Here is a 27,273-nt window from a genome sequence, read left to right on the forward strand (position 1 = left end):
TTAAGAAAGATATACATTTAATAAATTAAAAGGCATCTTTTGAGATTTCATAAACACGCTGCATCACAATTTCAGTTTTATTTTGATTAATCGTGCGGCCCAAGGCTAACTGGCTTTTAGTTGAGGGCACAGACATTATTAACGAGTATATACTTGCTTTTGTTAATCAGGAAATGTCTAGGCAGATGTTTGATTGGCTAAAAATGTAGATACGCCCATGAGTGCAAGATGATGTCATCAATACTTTGGTCCATATAGAGATTTAGTGAGTTCACTGTGGGCGGGGCTAAAGTAACATGGTGTGACATAAACACAAACCAAGTGAACAGCAAAATGACCAAATCTAGCTGCTGGATAGGACAAATTAATATGGAATATATATCAAGAATTGGACGGGAGAGACAGAAACAGACGACGAGGTTCAAGAGAAATCCCACAAGCTATCCTCGGGCTCAGGGTGGGTGGGTGACGGGGTGTTGCAGGTCTGGGTGGGTGTTTCAGACGGAGGCATATCTGGAGGACAGGACAATGGCACGGCCGGATACATCAAACTGAGGAAAGAGTCCCTCGTGTGTTTCTTCACCTGGAAGATCAATACAGACCAATGAAGGAATGAATTCAGGCTGCACTGTAAGACTGAAGACAGGGTGAAAGTGAGTGAAAGCACCTGTCTGAAGAAGGGATGGGTGAGGAGAGCTGTCGCAGACGGCCTGAACGACAAACACACACATCATACACAGGGTTAAATCAAAGTAAAAAGGTTATTTTTTATGTTTTAGATATTTTCATGGGCCCTGGGCGTGTGTGTGTGTGAACCTGCGCTCAGGCTGCTGCTGCAGGCACAGCTGGACCAGGTTGTGCAGTGTGGCCGAGTGGTTTTTGGGGGCGGGGCTTTGAGGTCTCTCCGCTGTGGCAGTACGGGTCAGACTTCCGGTCGCAACACTCTCGCCGATCCCCGAATCCACCCCGGAGCGGGACACCTTGAGCGCACCCATGTCTCTGAGAGGATAAGGAGGGACGTCGAGAAGACAGCAGTGAGAACCTTGCAGCTTCTGAAGCAGCATCTGTAGGAGAAGAAACAGGAAGTGAGTGTTTGGTAGTCGTGGTTAGCTTGCAGTAGATGGCACATTTGAAGAACAGCAGTACCAGAGTGGGCGGCACGTCCTGGAACGGCACTCTGCCACTGACCAGCTCACACGCCACGATTCCCAGACTGTAGACGTCTGACTTCACTCCATAGCCGTGAAGATCCTTCATCACAGAAAATCTCATCAAGCTCAATGTTTTTAAAACTGATGGTGGAGTTGACATTGAAAATATATGTACAACATATTAGTATCATATGTATAACAGCCAGTTTTAGTGATTTAATTTAAATGTAATTTTATCAGTGTTCATTTAGTTCAAAGATACTATTATGGTTTTTATGAATATTTTGAATTCATTTTATTTTATACACATTTTCTGTTTTCATTTTAAGTGAAAGGCTGAGCAATTTTGTTGTGCATTTTTATCATTTTAGTTTGTTATGTCTATATAGGTTTCATTCATTTATTCATATTCACTTAATAAAGTAAGTTGAACTTTACAGAATGAATAAATGAATATATTTAATGTTTTATAATTTTGGTGTAGGTAAGGTTTTTTTTTTTTTTTTTTTTGCATTTACTTGCATTTATTTTATACTTGAACATATTGTAAATATTGTAAATAACTGTTTTGCATGTAAATAATATTTCATTTAAAATGTAAAATGCATTTTCAGCAGCCATTACTCCAGGAATCTTTTGTAACATTAATAAATAGTGTCTTAACTGTCAGTTTTGATCCATTTAATGTGCCCTTGCTAAATAACTTAACCTCTGTAAAAAAAATAATGGAAGTGTATACAGTATATCAGACAGTTTTGGATATTTAATTGTGCATGCTCAATTTTTACATTTCGTTTACCTGTGCCACACTCAAATTTGAAGAAACTGTTAACGGTTATATAACGCTTCTGTTGGCGTGTGGACTGTGTGAGCGTCACCTGTCGCAGCAGCTCAGGACTCAGCCAGGGCAGCAGAGACAGACTGTGTTGAGGCATGTCAAACACTGCTCTCATCCTCTTGCCATCCTTCATCAGACTGTACACACTCTGCAGTCCCGACAAACACACACGGCCTTCAGCTGACAGCAGCACATGACTGGCCTTCACACCCCTGCAGGACGCACCAGATGAGACCAGATTCATCTCTGTGACCTGACGGAGTCATCGTGTGCTCACCTGTGCACGTAACCCATGTGATGCAGGTACTCCAGCGCTCGGAGCACCCCGTACAGCAGGTACGCTATCAGAGACTCGCTCATTCCATCCGGAAAATACGACCGGAGCAGAGAGTCTGCAGAGCCTGAATGAGACGCGTGCGGAGAGGGAAACTCAGTAAGGGAAGGATGGGAAGTGAAAGAGGATGTATATTAGAGGTGAGTCTCACCGTAGCTCATGAGAGGAGACAGAACCCAGAGCTGACAGCACGAGCTGAACACCTGTCTGGACGTCAGCAGGTTCGGGTGACGGAAGAGTCTGGACAACAGAGCCTCATTCTGCAAAATAATAGACATAATTATAATACCAATAGTTTTAAACCAATGGTTTAATCATCATTAAAGGGCCAAATAATGCCTTAAAGCAATAGTTCTCCCTAAAACATTAACAGCCTGTCATTATTTACTCCCTCTCATGTTGTGACAATCCCAAATGCTTTTATATTTGTTTTGAATTATAAATCAACGGCTTAAAAAAAAAAAAAAAGTAAAATATTGTACACAAGCCTCATGTTTTTTTTTTTTTTAGGTTTTAATAGTCCCAGTGAAAATAGTTCCATGAAAATATACAAAATTTACTCATTTTACTAAGTATTATATACATATTTTGTATGTATGCAATGTGTTTTTATTATTAAAATCCAACTGATTTTCACTACAAGGGTGCTCTCGTAAACATAGTAATACAAATATTATTATATGTAAATATAATATATATATATATATATATAATATATATACATACATATCTCCATTGTTATTATTAATATTTTTACTTCAGAATATATCTATCTATCTATCTATCTATCTATCTATCTATCTGTCTGTCTATAATATCAATTATAAATGTTTTTATTATAATTATTATATACAGTTTCTAATACATACAAATTATATATTTAAATAATATTAACTGTATTTTTTTATAAAACACACACACACACACATACATATATATATACATATATACATATATATATATACATATATACATATATACATATATACATACATACATACATTATATATATATATATATATATATATATATATATTGTTTTATGATGTCTCCTTTATCTATACACCTTTTACCTATTTCTTTATTATTCTCAGGTAGGTAAGGAAAGTCTGTATCCCTCGATGCCTGATACGAGCTGATTATACCTTGATTTTGTAACTTTACTATTGTACTTTGATATAACTTTTGTTAATTTTAATAAAACTTGTATTTTATTATTGACAAGTTATGGTCTGCAAGAGTAGTAATTTAAGAGCCGTAAGCAAGAACTGACCACAGGGAAGTCTACTGAGCAAGATGTAAGTATTTTTGAAATGCTTATAGTTTTGTCCAGGGTCGACTTTCCTTACCTACCTGAGAATAATAAAGAAATAGGTAAAAGGTGTATAGATAAAGGAGACACCATAAAACTATATATATATATACTATTACTTAGAATTAACTGCAATTGCATAAAAGCCCAATTTATCAAATATGAACAATCACACACAAAAATGTATATATTGAATTTTATTTATATGTAGTTATATTGTTTAGTTATTTTAGTTATATAATTTATTTATATTTAATAAATAATACGTTATTTAAATGTAAGTTTCAACTGACAATTTGACTTGAACTTAAAAATGCGACTATAATTTCATATGCCAGGCTTTATTAAAATCTAAAATCTAATAAAGCTTCATTTGAAAACAGCAGAAGTCAGTGTGTGATGTACACACACCATCAGCTGCAGCAGCTCATCTTCTGTGCACTCATCCAGGTCAGTGTTCTTCACCGCCACCAGCCGGCCAGACAGTGTGTGTCGAGCCATGCTCACCTGACTGAGGTTATTAAAGCCCCGGCCTGCACACACACACACACACACACACACAGTGATACTTCTCAATATACGCTACATGACATAAACATGAGACTTCAGGGAATAACTAACATATCATACTACATAAAGCACATCACGGTCCCTACCCAGTTGTGAGAGCAGCTGATAGTGGGCGGGGTCAGTGGAGAGACCTGTGATGTCATCCTCATCCATCAACACAGAACACGGAGAGACATCACTGCTTTGTCACACACATAAACACACCACACAAACACACAAACACACACACACAACTCTATGAACTGTAAGAGGTGATAGTGTTATATTCTGATCTCTGTGCCATCAAACCAGATTTTATTTAGCTTTTATAAACATGTCAACACTATAGCATTTTAGACTTCAACTTCTTAAGCTTATGACTGTTTATCTATTTGTAGACCATGAATGGAAAAGTGACCCGGATTGAAGATTTCTGCCACAGGATGGGAAGACAACCCACAGACACCCAAAAACACGAGACAACAGCACAAGTGAGCCTTCATCCAATACCATGGAACAGAAACACAGCTTTGTGATGCCCAACACAACGTATCCACTCAAACCTCAGATCACCCTTCAGAACAACAGCAATCTGAAGCTCACAGGACTTTGTGAAAATACAATGATGTTTCTCTGGCATGACTGTGCTCTCTCATATTCTACAGGGCTTTCACACTGACAGCTATTTGCTGTGACAAAGCAAACAGAAGTCATTCATTTTCAATCAGAGTCTTTGATATAAGGTGATGTGTGCATCCTCGCCCGGTGCCTTCAAACACACTGAAGCTGAGATCTATTATTAGACTCTACTGACCGAGCACTGCTGGCTGATGTCTTCATACTGCTCCTCTATGCTGAAGGACTGGACTCGTGAGTGGGAGGAGATACAGGAGCAGTCCTGAGGGGAAGAGGGGAGGACACATGACAATATGGAGATGAATACAACTATATACACAGTATGAATGTGCAAGCAAGGGTGGGCTGAAGGGCAAAGACACGGCAAAAGGAGGAAATGAGAATGGAAATGTTGCAGTGCAGACTCAAGCTTGCCATGTTTGACTAAGACATGATTCACAGGCATGTTCTGCTTTCAATGTAACATGAAACTATTTATATCATGCTTGCTTATAGAACCTTTCTTGAATCCAGAACATTTCTTTACGAGCGAGATATTGACACACAAGCCTCCATGGATATTGTTCAGCGAGCATCTTAAAAACACCCCTAAAGCACTGCAACTACACACTAAACCCAGAATCAAAACCCTCATGCAAACACATTCTGGTACCTGCAATGACTGCAGAAATAAACACAGAAAGCATGAAACATCGAATGCATTGAGCTCTGCACAAACAAGCCTCGGATGAAAAGATCTGACTCTCACCAGAAACGACATGAGGCTGAGCTGATGCTTCACTGGAGTTCATTTACGTGATTCTGGAGACAGTGAATAACAATTAGTCCATCTGCAGAAACACTCCTGCCATTGTTTTCTGGCTGTTTCCACTGTGTCATGCTACATTTTTCATTGCAAGAAAATTTGCCCGGAAAGCTAAATGTTTTTCGCTTACCTGGCTTTGCTCGGATTTCACTGCGTAAAACACACAGACGTCATCTCATCTTACGCTGCTCCATTAGAGTCCTATGAAGCAAACCATCAGCGGAGAAGCTTTCAAGCACATATCAAATTTTCAGGGGTTAAATGGCATCACATATGATCCGGATCCAAAGCATCTCATCTCTGCTTTCTAAGCTTAAAGAACTATTTCTGTCATTTCTGAATAGTCTGATTTCAAATGCATCTTGTCTGAAAAGCAGCATCTATTTTCTGATCCGGAATCAGTGTCTGGCTCTGCTTAAATAACTGTATGAGTCTGATCTCTTCTCTGCTTTAGACATCATCATCATCTTTTTCATCTTCAGTTATATCTCTTGATAAGATGTCATATCTGTCTGGACGCATCAGCTCTGATATCGCCGCAGGTGACATTGGCAACTACTGTCCATTTTGTGTTATGTAATTAATGTTAGCAGCATCGAAATGAGTTCATGCTTGCTTGAATACAATTTATATATATATATATATATATATATATATATATATATATATATATATATATATATATATATATATAAAGATTATAAGTATATAGCTCAAGATGAGGTATCTTTATTAAACTGCTGTTGTAAGTAAAATAAATCATGCATATTATATTGGTGCACTGCACAATACAGAAAACAAATAGATGTGCATAAACATGCGTGCCCAAATTAGATGATATGTTAAATGTTAAATATGTAATTATCAGAGCAAATGACATTAGACGTCCTTGACAGAGACTGCATGTAGGTTAACAGGGTTAAGAACAAAACATCTTTAAAGAAGAGTAACAGTGCAATGGAAGGGTCTAAAATAAGCTGTACTTCAATATTAAATCCACCGTTTCATATGAATTATGTTTAATGCTGTATAATTCACACGATATAACATTGATAATGCGGGATTAACATTATTCGCACGTGCTACAATAACTATTATTTTTTAATATGATGCATAACAATAATTTTCAACGGCAGTTATAATAAAAACTCACCATTGTTATGCATGTGGATGAAGGTTCTGCTGTAAATAAAGTTTGATGGCGGGCGTCAGTTCTGCGCAGCAACAGTTAACTTAACCTCGGTCACACCACAGTTTTATCGTGTGAGGAAAAACCACAAAGTGCATCTCTCATTTATCAATAACATTTGTAAATTGACTTGCCAAAGCTTTCCTTCTCAGTCCCAGCTGATCGCGCGTCACGCTTGACGTATCGAAGACATTTACATAATAAAAGTCGCTCTCACGCCGTAAGGCAATGCATAATAAAACACTCTCTGTTATTTAAATAATAATTTAGAATTATGTTTAAAATTATTAACGATATCTATCTCTGTACTTAGTTCCTCCGACACAGATTTATTTTGGCTTGTAATTAGCGCCTGTGAAACAGATATAGAGTAGATATATATTAAAAAAAAAAAAATAGGCTATATAGATAGATAGATAGATAGATAGATAGATAGATAGATAGATAGATAGATAGATAGATAGATAGATAGATAGATAGATAGATAGATAGATAGATAGATAGATAGATAGATAGATAGATAGATAGATAGATAGATAGATAGATAGTGGCAAGCTTAAATTAAATTGCACGTTTAGAATTCTTAGAACTATTATATAAATTGTGATTATTTTTGAATGAGGGACTTCAGACATTAGGTAATAAATCTTACTTTATTACCTAATATGTAGAAAATAATTTGACCAATCTTCCCCTCAACACCTTTCTCTTTCTATATCATTATTATTGTTGTTGTTGTTCATGTGTATAATAATGTTTGTAATTGTCAACCATAAATAAATAAATATAATATGATAAATAATTATCAAAAAACAAATGTCGCGGAATGTATGACGTACTTACAGCTCACTGACGCTAGAATTGCCCCAAACTCTTCCCCAAATCCCTCCCCTGCGCGCTCTTCTTCGCTATTGTCTCAAACGCTCTTGTGACAGGAGCCACATGAGCCAGCTGCGCTCAGGGAAAAGACGCATTTTACGTGAACTGTAGGTAAGAGAGAGATTTTTCGTTCTTTGGTAAAACATGCGCGTGCATTGGTGTGTGTGCAGGGAGAGTGGATGAGTTTGACGGGTTGTAGAGGGTAAAATCACGGATGTGCTCAATGACATTGGCTCTTGTGCATCGGGATGCAGATCAGATCAATGCATTTCTTTGCATGTTTAGAGGTGAGTGATCTACGGATGAGCAGATGTGTTATTTAGACAATCTGATGTGACATCTGCAGGGATCATGAAATCTGTTGCATCAGATCTAATGGATTGTTTTCCCCCTCACACTGCATCATTATTGAGCATCTCTGTGCTGCTTTTCTTCATGTCTTTCAGCTCAAGTGTTATGATAAAATAAATAGAATCATCTATATTCATCCTTATCAGTGGATCTTAGTGTATCCTGTCACATGCTTGTTTTGTTTTGTGTTAGTATGTAACGCTTTAGATAACTGCAGACAGCTTGCTGTGGGTCAGAGGGAAGATTGATGAACAGATGACATATCGCTGATATCATTGGTTTGACCCTGAGACTGTGTGATTGATGAAAAGTCTGTTCTTCTTCATGCAGAGTTTCCTATAATGGGCTGGTCAGCCGAGGCTCGATATTTAAAGAACAGGTTGTAACAAGCTTTGCATTTCCCAAAACAGTAACAACAACTTCCTGGAGAAATACAAAAAGAGGAAGAACATAAACATTCATGCATAGTTTTCTTGTTGTGAATTATTTGACTGGAAGGCCTTTCATAGCTGCTTATCTTCTGACAGTAACGAGAGAATACATCTTTTTTTTCAGGTTCAGTAAATACTGGAGTTGTGTGGGGAAATGCTACTAGAGTTGAGAATTGGGGATTAAGTGTTTAGGATCTTGTTCTAAAGATTAAGTGGAAATATGATTGCTCTATAATCATTTTGCAAATGTAAAAAATAGAAATCTTCTTTCAGGAACTGCAATTTCACTCTGAATTTATTTGCCAAGTAAGATTATTACTATGAGTTTGTTATAGTAAATCGATCACAGTCCGCAATTGTAAATTCACTTTCACTTTTGTTTGGTATGTTTTGATCTCACTGTGCACAAAAGCCACATCCACACGCTCCACACACAGTTTGACAAACACACACAAGAAACTGAAGCATCTTCACTCTGAAATACAGTAGTTTGACTGTGGCCCCTTCTGCAAATGAAAACCTACAAAAACCTACTGTTGTTTTTTATTTTTTATTAATTAATAGTTGAATGTATTTTATTCAGCAAACTAAATAGATATTTATGTTGTTATAAAATATTTCCATTTCAAATAAATGTTGTTCTTTTCAAAGTTCTGTTCATCCACACTAAAGAATGGAGGAATGATGCTGAACATTTAGCTTTGCATCACCAAAATAATTTACTTTTTAAATTATATAATAGAAAAAGGTTATTTTAAATTGGAATAATATTTTACAAAATCTGTTCACAAAACAAAATGTATTTTCTGTTATCCTACTTTTTATTTATTTATTGTTTCCTTGCTTTTATATATATATATATATATGTACACACAGAGGTTTAATTATAAAAAAATTGGTGGGTGTTTATTTGGGAATTGATGCCCTCAGTTTTTGTCCATTATAAAGCCAACCCATGTTTCTCAGATGAATATCATGCTCCGTCAACATCATCACCATGTTTAGTGCTACGGGATGTTGTTTCCTCCAGACCTCGAGACAGGAAGCTCATGTCTGCTCCTTTAAATCGCGCTGGAGCCGTTGAGTTTGTGAACAACAGGAAGTGCCCCCCACACCCCCCTCGGAGACAGCTGCGACATGGCCTGAAGAAAACACTCAAGCTTTAGACACGATGACCTCGAAACTATTCGCACACTGAAATCATGTTATTTTGTATTATTATTATTCATGATGTATATAATCGTTTTATTATTGTAGTCTACTAAATACCTAGTTATTTTTTTCTTATTGTAAAATTATCAAAAATGACACTTATAAGAAATGGTTTCTGGGTAGTGCGCACTGAAACGTAAAAATGAAGGTTATCCCTCATTAAAAAACACAAATCGGTTGATCTCAAGTAGTAACTGTGGTGTTTTGGTGGAAAATAAAAATGTTTGTAAGGGACATAATAAACTGAAGCCTTTCACATAACTCTCCTTTTTACATAATGATTGTAATGTTCAATCTTTATCTTTCGCTCAGTTAATACACACTTAATCTGCCAAACAGCTGGAGGAGAGCAGATCTGAAACAGAGTGAGGGAGGGATTATATACCACACACACAAACACACACACACACACACACTCCAAGGGTTATTAAATATCATGGTATTTTCTGTGTTTCAGGTATAGTCTGTGCATCTCTATGGTGTTGTGATACAGAGCAGGATGTGACATCATCAGTCTTCGCTCACAGTCTTCTGCTCGTGCAGATTGGGCATGAGTGAGGATCCCCGCCCTCATTCACCCAGCTGACCAATCAGAATGTTCGAGGTGAAGCCCATGAGCGTGGAGAAGAAGGACACAGCTGCAGGAACAGGTGTGTGTGTGTGGATATGCGTTTAATTGTTTATCAATGTGTGTCATGTAATTGCAGTCTGGCTTATTTATTTGAGGGTAAATTTAGCATCAGGGATTGCCCGAGTTAATTTCAGCGAATCCTTCAGAGTTAACTCCAGTTAATCCAGCTCAGGGCCACAGAACATTTACATTTACACCCGTCCATGAGTTTGAAAACATGATTGTAAAACATATTTCTGAAAAGTAAACATTTTAGCATTTTAAAACATTGAATAAATAAATAACAAATAAAAAGTAATTTGTCATTTTTACTCACAAATAGCAATATTTGCCAAAAATAATAATTAAGTGCTTGACATAAGCAATATATATATATATATATATATATATATATATATATATATATATATATATATATATATATATATATATATATATATATATATATATATATATATATGCACCTGTCTTATGGTGTGAACGACAGGTGCTAAAAAACAAGGTTTGCCGAGCTTTTCCACATGTTGTATTCCACGATGCAAACCAAGTTTTTAATCATGCAGTAGGCATCGTCGGCATGTAAAGGTGGAGGTTGTTTGCTGATGCATCTGTGTGATGTCTTGGGACGGGTCCGAATGATTTGTTCATCATGGCTCAGAAAAACATGATTCAGACTAATTATACATTGCTTTCATCAGATAAATAATTCAGTCATTCAGAAATGTTGTTGCTATGCACATTCTTGCTGACATTTATAAAAAATCAGTTTCAGAAGTTTTAAGTTCTGTAATTTGAATTAGTCTTACTCTTGAAGGACTCCTCATACAGTAGTAATGAACAGTATGGTGTGAATGGATTCGTGGAACTGACTGAAGCTGAATGGTGTGTGTCTGTCCTGTAGATGAGAGCAGTAAGGTGTGTGACGGGGGTGTCGGCGGTCGTGGAGGGGATTCACTGTATCTTTATGAGGGTCAGGACTGGGTCATCTCTCCCTCCTGCTCTCCGGAGGAACCCAGCGCCATCTCACCCGTGCTGGCCGAGGAAACCTTCCGCTACATGAGTAAGTGTGTGTGTGTGTGTGTGTGTGTGTGTGTGTGTGTGTGTGTGTGGACTAATGTTTGCTTGCTATTTCTATTCATGAATGCCGTTGTTGGGGAAGCTACTCATAATTCATAAAGTTAAACTACGGTCAGGTTACAGTTGACTGTAGCTTGTTCTGTTTTTTTTTTTTTTTTTTTTTGTAATTAGTCTCAAATAGGCAGGAATATTTCAAAAACTATGATTAAAAAATAAAAGATTTTTAAGTTAAGGAGTTATAGACATTTTTGTTGGTTGTAGTTGCAAATTGCTCTTTGTTACTCTGAACTCTGTAAAAATCATTTATAAAAATCTAGTTGTGTTTCGCCCAAAGATGTGTGATATAAAGCATTGCTTTTGATTTAACACTTACAAGGTCAAAAAATGTTTTTAACAGGAAGCGTATGCATAGATGAACTGTCCACTGTAAGACCAATAACACGCATTAAGAAACATATTTGCATTTAATATTCAACTTTGAACCTGAACAGTTGTATGTTTCAAATATAAAGCATATAAACCTTAAAGGGTTGAAGCGTTTAGCCCTGAAATTGACAGTAAATACTTTTTTATTTTTTAATTATTAGCTTTTATCATTTTTGTATTACTTAGATTTTCACCTTTTATTTCTCAAGCTTCATGTTATTTAGAATGTTTCTGATTTTACCTGCATTTGTGTTTTTTATTATAGTACAGTTTTTATTTTCCAGGATGCATTGCCCATACAAAGGGAATAAATAATTCATGTTCGTTTTAGCTTAATTTGCTTACTGTCAAAACAAATGAAGATCAATCAAACTTTCCGATGTTACATAAGGGAGAAAGAGGCATTTTAGGACAGCATGTTTGTTTTTCACCTCAGTTTGCTCGGCAGTAAAGTACATAGTGAAAACTATAAATTAAACTATTAACTATATATTTTTTATAATTATAATTATGTCATATCATTTGAATTTTAAGTTACACTTAATTTAAGGTGTCCTTGTTACAATGTAATTATACATCTAAATAATGAGTAATATTAATTTACTACATGTACTACAGGATTAGGATTAAGGTTTGGTTTAGGGTTATTCTGCATAATTCATTGTTATAATAATAGTAAGAACATGTAGCGTGCAACAAGGACACCTTAAAATAGTGTTAACTGATCATTGATTTAAAGTGTAACAGGACACTGTGGGAAGAGCGGCTCGTCACTGACAAATCTACATTATTTTGTAAACAGCTGAGCTTCTGTGATGCTACTGGAACATGTAGTTTAGTTAGTAGCATTGCTGCACTGCACCCTACACTGGTGTGTGTGTGTGTGTGTGTGTGTGTGTGTGCCCGTCCCTGGCAAGGGCACAGGAATTCAGTGGTCAGGTCTCTTAAGTGCAGCTGACAGCAGAGCCGTCCAGGCGTCACGGGGCGGGAGGGAGAGGGACAGATGGATGGATAGAGAGAGGAGAGGAGAGCAGTCATGCCGGTGCGAAACATACACAATGAGGAGCTTTATGATCAATATGCTGCAGAAGGTGAGACAGTATCGAGATTCGTACAAGCACTGAGCATAAAGAGGTGTGTGTGAGCGTCTCATTTCATTTTTAAGTATCTGTGCCGATCACAGACACTCCAGGACAATGCAAGGTCATCTATAACGGACAGGGCATGTGGGGTGTTTCTGTATGCAGTATGTGTTGTGTGCGTCTGTTTGTGTCGCTGCATGAAGGCAGTGTTGAATGTTATCTTGAATAACTTCTTGTGGCAGGTTTGTTGAGGGTGTGTGCTGCTCTTTTCTGCAGTGTGTACAGGAAGTGGAGGCGCATGTTTCTCTGCGTCTCTGGAACCATTCACTTGTGCTGATGTCATCTTTAAGAGTCGCTCAGTGCTCGGCTGATAGGGCTGTCACCATTATGAAATTAGGCTGACTATTACTTGTCTAAGAAATAATTGCGATTATAATGACTAACTGCTTGTTTTAGGGCTTTTGTGTGATATACAGTCATGTCTTTCACATTTTGCAGATTAGAGCTGTGCAATGTTTAAAAAAAAACACTATGTTTTGAAACAGAGCAAATTTTTTCAGTTCCTATTTTGACTGTGTATATTTAAAGGGACAGTTCACAAAAACAATTTTTTTTTCTTTTTTTTATTTACTCACCCTCAAGTAGTTCCAGACTTATATGAGTATCTTTCTTCTGTTGAATATGAAAAAACATATTATGAAGAATGCGGGCAACCAAACAGTTGCTGGTCTCCATTGACTGAGAATAAAAAAAATATTATGGAAGTCAATGGAGACCCGCAACTGCCCACGATCTTCAAAATATCTTCTTTTGTGTTCAGAAGTCCTATTGATTTGATTCATCAACAGATCTGGTTCATGAGAGTCATTTGTTCATGAATCATGTTCTAATCAGGGGTCAGAGCGGACGGGTGTTTAGCTTTCCTCTAGAAAGGGGGGAACACAGCCAGAGTCCTGCTGAGACTTTTTGCCCTAGTTTTACCCAGTTGGATGATGATGTGATACTAAAAATAAACTGAGAGCGATAGAGGGGGCAGATGGAGGCTATTTCAGGTTTATAATCGGAGGGTTGAACATGAGAGGCGATGAACAAGAGCACAAAGTCATATTTAAAGATTGAGAGGCATAATAGAAGATCCCAATATATCAGCGTATTGATTAAAATTTATATAACATATTTCATAATAAGCAACATTTTCTGTAGTATTTGTACAGATGGCTCCTTAGTATCATGGTTTAATTAATGTTTAATTAATCTAAGTCTATATAAACTCAACTGGCAATTTTCACAAAAATCCCATAGCTATTACAGTACATTTTTGTATGTGAAATCAGTTAATAGTCAGTTATTTAGTGTTTTATATTCAATTATGTCTAATCTAATTAATTAAAAGCAAATCAGTTGCATTTAACAGATTAGAGCTGGGAGTTATTTCTGCAATTACAGCTAATCTAATTAAATCAGTTTTCAAGACAAATCAAATTCTTTTTATATCTGTAATAGGCAGTGCTTTTATTTAAACACTATTATATTATTAGTTATACATATTATATTATGTTTTCTTTTGATAATTTTAGCACATAACCCTTAAAAAAATAAAATATATATATATATATTTATATATACAGTATATGCATGTTAAAGTTTTTCATCTAATATTAATATTTTATTTCAAATTAATTTCAGTTACCAATAATTATTTTTAATAGTTTTAATTGTATTTTAGTTAACAGTAACGGCACTGGTAATAAGATGACGGATCACTCAAGATTGCTTGCCAGAAATCCACGTTTCACTGTAATTGTGTTCTGTCATTGTTTAATGTGATTCTGGACCACAAAACCTTGAGTGTCAATTTTTGAGATCTATACAACTTCTGAAAGCTGAATACATAATCTTTCCATTGATGTATGGATTGTTAGGATCGGACAATATCTAGAATCTGAGGGTGCAAAAAAATAAAATATTGAGAAAATTACCTTTGAAGTTGTCCAAATGAAGATCTTAGCTATGCATATTAGTAATCAAAAATTAAGGGTTCTTTTGGCTATTGCAAAAAATGTAGCAAAATCCCAGGTCCCTCATTTTGTCGGGTTTTGAAATGTGCAGCACACTGTTTTGCAGTGGTCTCACTTCTGTGATCGTAGAAGTGAACTGAGCGGCCTGACCCCAGCTGAAGCTTTACTGGAGATCAGAGGTCTCCACATGTCTGCTATTACATGTGCATCACTTATCGCTGAGGTTTCTTCATGATGCTTGGGTTATATAAAGTCGTCTGAACTAGACCGAGCGGATCAGTGCATCTGTGGCGTGAGTCATGAGTGTTTGAGGCTTGTTCAGTCCATGTGTTTTGTGTGGTAATGAAGGTTCAGTCAGTGTGTGTTTGGGTCTGGACAGAGGAAGCTGTTGTGCTGTGGTTGTTAGGATGCTTCAGTTGAGTGAAGAGCACCATCTCGGGTAAAGACAGCTGTGTGTGTGTGTGTGTGTGTATGTTTAAACCTAATGTGACTGCATTTATTTCAATCCAGGAGCACTCAGGGGACAGTGACTGCTGTAAGGTGCTTCATTTCTCCTCCTCTCTCTCTGTCTCTCTCTCTGTCTCTCTCTCTCTCTCTCTCTCTCTCTGTCTCTCTCTCTCTCTCTCGTTCCCTCTGCAGAATTTCTAGCTGTTGGCTCCTCTTATCCTCATAATGACTCTAACAGTCTCTCTGAAGGTAAAACTGATGCTTTACCTGTCTATGTCCCACTTCCATCTGTTTACAGTTCTCCTGTCCTTCCTAGTCTCTGCTTCTATTTTAGTATTTGTATTTAGCTAGTGTTTGACCTCAGGATACCAGCATGTGTCCTTGAGCCATCTGAAACTCACATTAAAGGGGTCAAATCATGGAAAACATTTATTGAAACTAAACTCAACTATGAGCACATTCACACAAACTCCTATTACGTATTAAAGACTTGGCATTGTTACTCATTTCACATGCGAAGATGTTAGCCAATCATACTGTAACAAATCTTATTTGCATGAAGCCTGAAAGGTACAGTGGCCAAACCAGTTTATTTAATAATGTATGGTGCAGCGAGCAGGTTGTCTGTCCATGCTGAAAGAGAAAATGCTGCTCGATGCGACAAAATCATGTCTTGCCGATTTCAAATCTGTTTGGGATGGCTAGGATTTATTGCTTGTCAATATGGAACAGTAAAAAAATCATGTAAATGAGACATGGTTAAATAGCTTTTGATGCAATGTTGACAGGAATTATTAGTTTGACTTAAGGAAAAAATAAAGGAGCTGGGAAATCTCTAAGACCTCTTTAAAATTCTAGTGATTATAATATGCAGGAGAGAGCCGTCGGTCGTGTAGAGTAAACTGACTTTAGATTAACATCCATGTGCACGACTGTTCAAAAGTCTGGGGTTGGGAAGAGTTTTTCTTCTCACCAAGGTTGCATTAATTTGATCAAATATACAGTAAAAAAAAAAAAAAAGCTGAATTTTCAGCATCATTGTTATCACATGAACATGCTGTAGGTTTCTAAGTTTTTGCCATAAAAATGCTGACATGGCACTAAAAATAAATAAATGACTTTTGAACAGTAGTTGAGTGCCTGCAGTTAATAGTGAATCTGAATGCAGATGTGTTTGAATGCACTTTGGGTTTGTGCATGATGTTACTGCAGTGTCAGGAGGTGTGTGTTCGTGTATTGCATGTGTAGGGCTTGCCATATGGCATGTGGGTGTTTTTACAGCTTCCTGTTTTGTTGTGTTTGTTTAGTTTTTTACACGCATTCACATTGATCTTGTGTTGTCTGTGTCTCTCTCACCGTAGTCCTCAGCGCTGAGCAGGTGGAGCAGATGACCAAGACCTACAGTGACACTGACGTGGTCACACACCTCCTGGCTGAAGTGAGTGATCGCTCAGCAAACTGTGAGAAAATCATTTGTCTAGTTTGTTTTGGTTAGTAACAGCTCTTGACTTTACGGTGTCGTCCCGCAGAGGGATCGCGACCTGGAATTGGCGGCTCGGATCGGTCAGTCTCTCCTACAGAGGAATCACGTGCTGCAGGAACGAAACGAATCTCTGGAGGAGCAGCTAGCGCAGGCCCTAGACCAGGTACAGCATGCTTTGACACGAGAAATTGAAGCTAACTGTGTATAAGCTGGCTTCAAAGTCTTCCATGTCATCGCTCCGTCAGGTTCATCAGCTTCAGCATGAGTTGGCGAAGAAGGATGAACTCCTCCGTATGGTGGCGAGCGCCAGCGAGGAGAGCGAGACCGACTCCAGCTGCTCCACGCCGCTACGTCACCCCGTGCCCGCCGGGACCGCGCTCGCCCTCAGCCAGCTGGACGCCCTCCAGTCCAAACTCCAGGAGCTGGAGGAGGAGAACCTGTCCCTGAGATCAGAGGTGCGTCATGGGCTCTGGACGATGTTTCTGAAGCGGAAGGCTTTTATGAAAGCGTGACCTCTTGATTTTCTGTCTATTTTCAGGCCTGTCACCTGAAGAAGGAGACCATTACTTATGAGGAGAAAGAACAGCAGCTGGTGAGCGACTGTGTTAAAGAGCTACGTGAGTATCTGCATCGACCTTCAAGCTCCTAATTTAAGTTAAACTGAGTCTGTGTACTGTCTACAAGCAGCATCATAAACCAAATTAAACCTCATTAACTTTGTCCTACACAAATGGACTGTAAAGGACCTTTTTGTCTGTTACAATACATTCTGTGATTTTATAACAAAATACATGCAACTGCTGTTGATTTTTGCCTGTGTGCAATTGCCGGTGACATTATCCGGTCCTGAGTGTGACGCTGCACATGTGCTGAAGTTTAGTTTGCAATGCATCTTGTGCACATGTAAACGATTAGATGAATCGGATTGCTTTAGGGTTCATATAAAGAGAAAGCGGATTGGATTTATTGCGATTGTTGTGCTTGTTAATATACGTGTTGACTGCTGTAGGTTTATTTCTTCGGTGTTTTTGATTAACAGGGGAGTCAAACAGTCAGATGGTGTCTCTGGCGGATGAGCTCTCCCAGAAGAACGAGGAGTTAATGAGACATCAGGAGGAGATCGCACAACTCCTCTCACAGATCGTCGAGCTCCAGCAGAGAGTCAAAGAGGTCAGGATGCATGCCTTATTTAACACTTTTATTCAGCAAGGATGCATTCAATTGATCAAAAGTGACAGTACAGACATTTATAATGTTACAAAGGATTTCTATTACAAGTAAATCCTGCTCTTTGGAACTTTCTATTAATGCAAGAATCCTGAAAAAAATCACGGTTTGCACAAAAAAATAAACTGTTTTCAATATTGATAAGGAGAAATTATTCTTGTGCAGCAAGTCAGCATATTAGAATGATTTCTGTAGGATCATGTGACCCTGAAGACTGGAGGAATGATGCTCAAGAAAGGAAACTTGAATTTTACTGTGTGTATAATTGCGTATGTCTGTGTTTGTTTCTCAGTTGGCACTAGAGAAAGAAGAGCTGAGAATTCACCTGCGAGCCTCGAAGGAAGCACAGCGCCAGCTCACGGTGGAGGTAAAACTCCACAAATTTTTAGTTTTGTGTATCCAGTGTTTAGTTGATCCTGATAAGCGCTCGTCGTCACAGTTGTAAACTCAGTGGCTTTCTTCTTTCGTGAGGGGGTTTGGCACCAAAGCATTTTTGTTTCCAGGCTGAACATTAAGGAACGCGAGACACACGTCTCCCGGAAATCCTGTGTAATTCAACCAATCTGATGACGATTTCAACACTCCTGAAGTTTTTCAATTTTTGTGTCCCATATGCATCAGATGTTTAGCCAACGGTCCATGAGCATGACGTCTGAGGCTGAGACTATGTGTCTGCCAATCTGGATTAACACTGATCATTCTGATTAAAACTGTGAAGTTTTAAGATTAATCTGCTTGCTTAAAGCATTTTAGGTATTAAAGTTTTAAGACAAAGCAGCTTAGGCACTGTGACTTGGAAAAGGCCATAAACTCATGTAACTTCATTCCTTCATGCTGTGTGTCCGTCTTATCATTGCACTTCTGAAATGTGTCCATAAAGCCTGGAGTGTTATAATACATTACAGCACAGCGCTGGTTAATAAATGCAGTGTCCATAGTGACCTGGAAGTGTTATGGTGATCATGTCAGTAATCTCATGAATGTCAGGATATTGAACTCTCTCTGCTGTAGGCTTGGCATGATAACACATTTTTTGCGATAATAAATTGTCCCAGACATAACTGCAATAAACAATATCGTTGTGATTTCAAAACCATTTTATGAAACGCATCTAAACACAGTGGGAAATATCAAAACGATCAGGTTCGTACAATTAGTGGATAAAGTGATTATGGCCTGCTCTGCTGTATTGTGAGACATCCCAGCGTCCCGTGTCTGTGTGTTTTAGCTGAAGGAGCTGTCAGACACGAATGCCGAGTGTGTGGGAATGTTGCACGAGTCTCAGGAGGAGATTAAGGAGCTGCGCAGTAAGAACATGCCGTCTGCAGACCTGCGCAGACACCTGTCGTACGGACTCTATCCTATGGTGAGAACTCTCTGTCACATCTGTTCTTAATACGAGCCGGTTCAGTAACCTGCACATGCAATGCCTTGCTAGATATTCTTAATGCATTCGAATTCACATCCCAATCTATTATATATTTTCATAATTATAAAGATTATACTTTATAAGTGCATGAAATTTGGTGGTGATTGTGTGTTTTAATGCATTGGAATAATTAGGCACATTTAAATAAATATGAGAAAAAGAATGGATGTGTATATATGATTATATTATTATTATTATTGCATTAATTATTACAATGTAACAATAGTGGTTTCAGTTATTTGCATATATATATATATATATATATATATATATATATATATATATATATATATATATATATATATATTAGTATAGACATGTATAGTATATAGACGTGTTTGGTTGATTTAATTGTATTTCAATGAAATTTCTTGTTTACTTGTTTTATTTTGTTGTATTTTTTGTTTTTCTTTTCATTCTATTTCATTGTTTATTTAATTTTTATTTAATTTTATTGTTCGTTTTACTTTTTTGTTATTGAATTGTATTCATAATTTTTTGTGTTATTTTGTTTTCATATAATTTCGTTTTTTTTTTTTCATTTTTCAGTATTTTTGTTTATTTTATTATATTTTTTACATATTATTTTATTTGTATTTTATATTTCATTTATTTTTTTACTTTTATTTGTTTTTAAATAACACATTTATTTCTGCATGAGCCAGTCTCTGTCTCTTTGCTTTGGGTTTACAGGTATATAATCATTGCTCGTTTTTTCTGTCCTTCAGGATTCTTTGGCAGCTGAGATTGAAGGTAGTATGAGAAGAGAGCTGAGTGTAGAAGAGGAAATGGTCTTTCAGGACCAGAGGTAATGCTTACCATTCATACACAGAGTTATGTTTATAATAGTCATTTTTCCTTCAGCAGGACTGACCTTTGACCCCTGTCTGCTCTGTCTGAAGGTCGACCCACAAGCGTGTGTTCCAGACGGTGCGGTCTGTCAATCAGTCGGTGATGAGAGCAGCTGCCTCAGTGCCTCCGATCCCTGGCTCCGCCCACAGCGGCCTGGTCATGACCCCAGCGCCCTATCAGTCACACACACCCAACACAGAGGAGCGAGCTGGAGACGTGGACACCACCAAGTGAGAGTGACTGCACAATGTGGTTATACCCACAATGCTTTAGTGTGTTTCCAACACGCATCTTGTGTGTGCTGCAGAGAGAACTCTCATCTGGGTCAGCCCAGCTCTCCCGGGGGAAACAACCTCACGTCAGCCCTAAACCGCCTCTCCCTGCGGAGGCAGAACTTCCTGTGTGAGCGACAGTTCTTCCAGGCCGAGAGAGAGCGGAAGCTGGAGTCTGAAGAGGGCGGGACCAGCTGCAGTTCACCAATGGGAAGCACCGTCTCGTCTTTCACCAACCTATCAGAGTTCTCCTTCTCCTCCAGCTGTTTCAAGACATTTCTGCCTGAAAAACTGCAGATTGTTAAACCAATGGAAGGTGGGTAGAGGATAGTGTGGCATGTACCTTTTGGTGTATGTTGATTTAAACAAAGTCTTAACAAATCCCTGTTCGGACAGTGAGCATTTCCTCTACCACTTTAAGGTTTAATTCATTAACATTACATTTACATTTACATTTACATTTATTCATTTAGCAGACACTTTTATCCAAAGCGACTTACAGATGAAGACAGTGGAAGCAATCAAAAACAACAAAAAGAGCAATGATATATAAGTGCCATAACAAGTCTCAGTTAGGTTAACACAGACAGTACACGTAGCATGGGATTTTAAATTATATAATAAATAAAAAGAAAACAGATGGAATAAAAAAATAAAAGAATAGAGCAAGCTAGTTAGAGGTCTTTACACATACACACACACATACATATACAATTGCATAATAAATGAAAAGAAAATAGAATACAAAAAGATTAGAAAGGTAGTTAGATTTTTTTAAAGAATAGAATTAGAATAGTAATTAATTAACATTAGTTAATAAATGAGTCTCAGCATATTAAATGTTATTTTTAGATAATTTATTAATGTAGTTTATTGTCTAAATATATTATTGTTAATGTTTGCTCATAAAATATATTAATGTTGAATTATTTAATGCATTTAATTTATAACATTTAAAACTGATTGATGTATTAGAATACAGTACACCATTCCAAAGTTTAAGGTCAGTAAGATCTTTGATGTTTCTGAAAGAACTCTCCGTGTCCGAACCTGGCGTGTGTGTGTGTAGAAATACACATTTACACATTATTGTAGTGCATCACTGTTTCTTGAGTTTTTGTTCCTGTTGGTTTGATCTTCAGGTTCTCTGACTCTTCATCACTGGCAGCAGCTCGCTAAACCCCACCTGGCCACTATTCTAGACCCCCATCCAGGGGTAGTTACCAAAGGCTTCCGCCCTCTCCCTCAGGACAGTGTTCACCATCTGACTGACCTCGAAGAGGACGAAGACCAGGAGAGACTGGCGTGGGAACATAAGAGAAAAGAGAAGGAGCCACAGGATGCTGAGATAAAAGAGGAAGATGAGGAGGAGGAAGGAATCACGTTTAATGTGCACTCATCATCAACTCCGGAAGAGATAGGAAAGAGGAGGTGTGTCCAAAGCCCAGCTAATGTCCCTCCCCTTCCTGCATCCCTCAGGAATTCCCCTGTGCCCGTAGCAACGGCCATTTCCTTAGCAACAGCAGTTAACCTGACAGCCAGCGCTGCTCCTGCGGTTAGTTCAGGAACCTCAGCATCAGCACCTCCACAGTTTCAATCTGAAGCGCCCTCTACAGGTAAATAACTGTCACTTCAAACTTCCATTTCCTGTATAATAATGAATGTATATTGATCACTTTTAGTTTATTTGTTTAGCTATAAATCCTGGGAAATATCAGAGCTCCACTTTTTCCACATACACCTTCACTACCTGCCGGATCCTGCATCCTAGAGACAGCACACAAGTGACAGCCAGGTACAACATCTTATCGATCACCTCTAATGAACAGCAGTTCAAGGGTGTGAATCATCTGAGAACTGTCTTCATTTTTGCACATCTTTCCTTTAGTAAGGAACCATCAGATTTTAGTATGCAAGTGAGTTTAAGACTGGTTTGTTAATGCGTGCAACTAGCAAGGTTAACGAACGAGAATTGTCTGTTTTTTTTTTTTAAATGGATCGTTTATTTTTTATTATCAATTATTTTATTATTTTTTTATTTTTATTTACGGGTTTGGAACGACATGGGGGTAAGTGATTAATGACAAAACTTTCATTTTGGGGTGGAGTATCCATTTAACCTTCCTTAACTCTGTTAATATATATAATGGCTGTTATTGATAGGAAAAAATCATTTATTTTATTTAAATATTTTTTTATTTTATTTTAGATAAGATATTATATATAATAACATTTAATATAATTGATTAATTTACTTAGAGTTGCTCTCAATTATATTATACATTTAATATATATATATATATATATATATATATATATATTCTGTATGAATGTGTGTAATTTGATTGTTTTTATTTATTTATTATTCATTAAATTTTTTTATTCTGATGCATGGATGTGTTTGATCATATCACACTTTTCTTTCTGTGTATCAGCTCTGCCTGTAGTCCTTCTGTGAGTGATTACACCCCGAGTTCTCTCCGGACCGGTCCCAGCACTCCAGTCACACCCTGTAGATTGAGTCTGGGCGATTCTTTCCCTATTCGCCGTCCTGCAGCGCCCCCTGGTGGTCTCGCCAAGCTCCTGCTGGAGAAAGGCATCTCTGCTCAGGGTCCCGCACCTGTGGCGGCACCCAAAAAGCCTCTTTCTCTACGTCTTCTTCCCAGCACTCCTCAAAACTCCCCATGCCCCTCCCCTGTGCCCTTCGACTCCCGATCCACCTCTTCGGACAACTTCTTGGCGTCCCGTCCCGCCGAGCTCTTCCTGCAAGACGTATACGGGCTGAAACTCGGCCGTGCCCCGCGACCGGATCTCCTCAGCCCTGAACAACCCCCTCATGGGCAGTCAAACAAACCCGACTGCCACACTGTCAACCTCATGGAGCATCTTCGCAAACTAGGCTTGGATAAAAAAGTCATCCAAGGGTCAGACGCCGAAGGCGCCCATCCACAGGAATCTGCCACCTTCCTAGCAACAGGAGGAGGCAGCTTATTGGATGGGCTTCGGCGAAATCAAAGTCTGCCTGTCATGGTTGGCCGGCGTAGTGCATCCGTCTCCAGTCCGTCCCGTCCTGTTCCGCCCCCTCACCCTACTTCCCTGGCCCTTCCTACTCCACCATGGGGGAACTTAAACGAACCGCGGCGCACACGTAGACACGCCTCCCTTTCTCAGGCCCCGCCCTACCTGCATAATTCATAAGGATGTGGGCGTGGTCTCCGACCAACAGGAGTAACTTTATATCTATCCCTCGTATCCTTTATTTAACCATCTGTTCCTTGGAAAAAGAGGCCGAAAGACATTTAAGGTTGTTTTAAAGCACAAAAATGAAGTTAAAGTGTCTTGTTGCAATGTTTATGAGAAAACGCAGATTTTAAAGGCCTTAAAGCACTCAAAAGGAAAGAGAGACTTCTAATCCCATTCTTCTCAATCTAAAGTTCTTTTTCCTTTATTGTTCATTTATGTCCTTTCATCCTTCATTTAGTTTCATTAACAAGTCCTCACACTTAGATTCTGTCTCTTGAGGCTGTGGAGCTGTGAAGTGGTGGAGAGAGCAGACAGGAAAATGTATGTGTAGAAAGATGTTGAACGTTGAATCGATGGAAGGAAGGATGTTAAAATGAAATGCTATAAAGGACGGGAGATATGAGGGTTTCTGTAGGTTAAAAGTGAATTAATGGTCACTTTGATTCATCCTAGTGAATTATAGAAACAAGATTGAGGTGATGAACACAAACAAGAATGGAGTATGGCAAGTGAAATGGATGGTCGCATCTCCACAGCCTCATTTTAGGAGTTTGTCTTGATTCTTTCAGCAGTTCCTGAGAGTTTCTAGCATTAAAGATAGCTAAAGCTTTTTAGACATTTAGTAGGACGTTCACCTGCCCATATATCTTTTATTTGTGCGTCATTACAGGTACAGATGAAAGGTCAAAGCAAGCATTTGTGTCCCTGGGCATGCTGGTGTATCTGGACATATGCTCCTCTTATATCTTTGCACTGAATTATCTGGTTATTGGGAAGTTTTGTCACAGAAGAACAGATCTGAAGTGCTCAGGATATATTTGGGTTCTGCTACATGTAACCTTGTTGAAATAATATTCAGGGACTGTATATAGGGGAAATGAGTGATCAGTTCACATGTAGACTCAAAAGGCATTACTGCAGATTATACTTTACATTTATTTTAAGTTTAGAGGATTCTGAAACTGAAACCTGAAGAGAGGGGAGTTTGCATTTACACCCCCTAAATATAAAGCTTAAATAAATTATTTTAGTGAATACAGAAACCCTTCTAAAGTAGCCCTAAAGATGGTCAACCAATTGTATTGCATGGTCATGACCTATGACCCCTGAATATTTCCTTAGAGACACCAAATGTGCTTCCTTGTCATCTTCACTTATTTCCCTTCATTTTATGCACTTTTAATTTTTAACCTACTAGAATTGTGTTTTTAGTAAATAGGCTTTATATGCGTTATCTAACAATAAGCTAAGACTAGAGTACATTAATACATTTATGTAACCTGATGGCTAATATTATTCACTAACCTTTCAGCTAAGAGTGGCATTTTAATACATTTCATGTTTTTGGTGGAGTTTGAGAAAGGGACTCAAGTTTCAAAGATCTTTTTGGGTTTAACCTTAAAAGATTTTTTTATCTTTTTGCCTGAATTGTCGTTTTATAAGCTACAACGTATGTGGATGTGTTTGTTTTTGTGGAAAACTGACCTTTCGTGCTTTGTGGTAAATGACATGATGACCGCACAACCATCAGTTTGGTTCAGAAACTGTTACAGGAGTGACATTTAGTGAGCTTTTATTATGCCAAGAACACAAACGGATCTAAATGGGATTCAAACTAAACTTGGTCAAATCAATCCCATCATTCAACCTCTTCAGAACAATACCAGCATGCTTGCTGCATTTATACATCACTAGCTTCGCTCTGTTCCCAGCTGAAGTGTATGGTACTAAACGCATGACTTGCTTTCTGTATCAAAGTGTCCTTATTAACATCCTGCTGTTGATATCATCAAGCTCTCTGCTGCCATTGAGGTCAAAGGTCAATGCTTGATGATGATGCTACAAGCTGTGACATCAAGCACCAGGTGATTTCTTTTGTGCTGTTGACATGGTGTGTTTTCCTGTGTTTAGCTGTCAGAACTGTGTTATGATGGATTTTTTTATAATAAAACATGAAAAACTTCGGTGTCCCTGACATTTCATCCTGAGGAGTTTGAAAACTATACACAGGAGCTAAAATTAGTGTACAAACATTTTTGGTATATTATACTGACAGTACAAACCATTATTATATTTCTTTACATTATTAATTATTTAATTTATATTAATAATTATTTACCATAATCGTACAATCTTTTTCCTTAAAGGGTGGATAAATAGGTGTCCAGAAGAGAAAAATACATTTGTTTTGCATTTAAAAAAAATTAACTAAAATATAATATTGAACTATAAGCTATGAAATTGAAAACATGCTGTATTTTAATAAAAAAATAACAAGTGAACAAAAACAATTATTTTTATGTATAATTGAGTATTTGTATTAGTATAATATTACTATTCGTAATTATTTGCTATAACCATACAATCCAAAAAAGGGTGGGAAAAAACATGTTCAGTGGAAATATATATATATATTGCATAAACAAAATAAATCATGTTTTAAACCATTTAAGAGATTTAAGGTATGTATTTTTATGGCAGTAAAGCATAATTACATCTCACTTTTCCTTTCTATAATTTAAAAAATCTATTATTTATTACTGTTTTATGAATCAAATTGTTTAGCGGATTTAAAAAATGTCTAGACAGAATGATTAACAAGGCTGTATTGCAGTAATGAGAATCATAAATATATATTTGCACAAAAAAGTGCTGAATCTTTATTCAAAAATAATTTTGGTCTTAACAATACAGGGTCACAGGGATCTCCAGCTTCTGACTGGCGTGTATATCTGTGAAGCATACGTCTGACAGCTCCACGATTGGCTGTTATACCCAAGCCCCGCCCCTGAATTTGCACCTTTGAGGGGCATGGAGCCACAATAGTACAAGCAAACAAACAAAAACCTTTATATTACCTTCTGTTGGCTGAGCTCCAGTCAACATTTCTTTACATAATTAATAATATAAGAATTATAATGATTTTCAGTTTTTAGAGCTAATTTGAAAAAGACAAGTGTGTGGGTTTATAAATGTTTTTTTAAAGTCTCTTACCAAGGCTGCTTGTATTTGATCAAAACTACTAATATTGTGAAATATTATTATTCTGTTTGAATATATTTTAACCTGGTGATGTAAAGCTGAATTTACTGTCACTTGATCAATTCACTGCAGCTTGCTGAATAAAAGTATGCATTTGTTTCATAAAATAATTATTAGTGTTATTTAAACAACATAATTTAGTTTTTCATGACCATTTTTCATCCTCTCACTTGTTATTTGTTTTTGAATACATTTCTGAATTATATAAATGGTTATGTAGACGTAGAATTTCTAAACTATTTATTTTATTTAAAATGTAATGTATCATTCAAATAATGTACACTGAGTGACTTACCGCAGAGGAGGGGCTACGAGGTCTCACTGACTCCGCCTCCTGTATAGTGGGTGTGGCCTCTT

The 27,273-nt window shown here is 37.5% G+C and overlaps 2 protein-coding genes across 6 annotated transcripts; one reads left to right on the top strand and one right to left on the bottom strand.

Annotated features, from left to right (window-relative positions):
• Window positions 1–63: 63 nt before the first annotated feature.
• Window positions 64–6,991, bottom strand: LOC128015227 (STE20-related kinase adapter protein beta). 2 transcript variants are annotated; one of them, XM_052598894.1, is made up of 13 exons: window positions 6,779–6,991; window positions 5,756–5,826; window positions 5,569–5,621; window positions 4,999–5,082; window positions 4,292–4,383; window positions 4,047–4,168; window positions 2,475–2,583; window positions 2,267–2,390; window positions 2,030–2,201; window positions 1,147–1,251; window positions 817–1,064; window positions 668–710; window positions 64–583 (listed from the first exon to the last, which is right to left on the bottom strand). In XM_052598894.1, the coding sequence occupies exons 4-13, from the start codon at window positions 5,022–5,024 to the stop codon at window positions 422–424; spliced, it is 1,203 nt and encodes a 400-aa protein (XP_052454854.1). In that variant the 5' UTR covers window positions 5,025–5,082; window positions 5,569–5,621; window positions 5,756–5,826; window positions 6,779–6,991; the 3' UTR covers window positions 64–421. The 2 variants fall into 2 exon arrangements, with proteins under 2 accessions (XP_052454854.1, XP_052454853.1); XM_052598893.1 differs by having other exon boundaries at window positions 4,292–4,388.
• Window positions 6,992–7,685: 694 nt separating this feature from the next.
• Window positions 7,686–25,838, top strand: LOC128015228 (trafficking kinesin-binding protein 2-like). Of its 4 annotated transcripts, none has more exons than XM_052598896.1 (17): window positions 7,686–7,804; window positions 10,145–10,337; window positions 11,220–11,378; window positions 15,561–15,617; window positions 16,730–16,806; window positions 16,898–17,014; window positions 17,097–17,306; window positions 17,390–17,468; window positions 17,891–18,021; window positions 18,371–18,445; window positions 19,307–19,444; window positions 20,236–20,315; window positions 20,410–20,589; window positions 20,667–20,947; window positions 21,774–22,247; window positions 22,327–22,426; window positions 23,067–25,838. In XM_052598896.1, exons 2-17 carry the CDS (start codon window positions 10,283–10,285, stop codon window positions 23,827–23,829), a joined length of 2,976 nt encoding a protein of 991 aa, XP_052454856.1. In that variant the 5' UTR covers window positions 7,686–7,804; window positions 10,145–10,282; the 3' UTR covers window positions 23,830–25,838. The 4 variants fall into 4 exon arrangements, with proteins under 4 accessions (XP_052454856.1, XP_052454857.1, XP_052454855.1 ...); XM_052598895.1 differs by having other exon boundaries at window positions 7,767–7,800; XM_052598897.1 differs by lacking the exon at window positions 15,561–15,617.
• Window positions 25,839–27,273: the final 1,435 nt, after the last annotated feature.

The sequence above is a fragment of the Carassius gibelio genome, chromosome A6 (genome assembly GCF_023724105.1).
Source record: "Carassius gibelio isolate Cgi1373 ecotype wild population from Czech Republic chromosome A6, carGib1.2-hapl.c, whole genome shotgun sequence".
In the NCBI taxonomy this organism is placed as follows: Eukaryota; Metazoa; Chordata; class Actinopteri; order Cypriniformes; family Cyprinidae; genus Carassius; species Carassius gibelio.

What these genes read in the sequence shown, in the direction of transcription:
- LOC128015227 (XM_052598893.1), bottom strand. An exon ending in ACATCAGCCAGCAGTGCTCG is followed by an intron (nt 4,389 to 4,998) that starts GTCAGTAGAGTC and finishes TGTGTGTGACAA; the next exon opens with AGCAGTGATGTCTCTCCGTG. An exon ending in AGGACGTGCCGCCCACTCTG is followed by an intron (nt 1,065 to 1,146) that starts GTACTGCTGTTC and finishes CTTCTCCTACAG; the next exon opens with ATGCTGCTTCAGAAGCTGCA.
- LOC128015228 (XM_052598896.1), top strand. Translation starts at nt 10,283, where the DNA reads ATGTTCGAGGTGAAGCCCATGAGCGTGGAGAAGAAGGACACAGCTGCA. An exon ending in TCCAGCAGAGAGTCAAAGAG is followed by an intron (nt 18,022 to 18,370) that starts GTCAGGATGCAT and finishes TTTGTTTCTCAG; the next exon opens with TTGGCACTAGAGAAAGAAGA. An exon ending in GGAGACGTGGACACCACCAA is followed by an intron (nt 20,590 to 20,666) that starts GTGAGAGTGACT and finishes TGTGTGCTGCAG; the next exon opens with AGAGAACTCTCATCTGGGTC.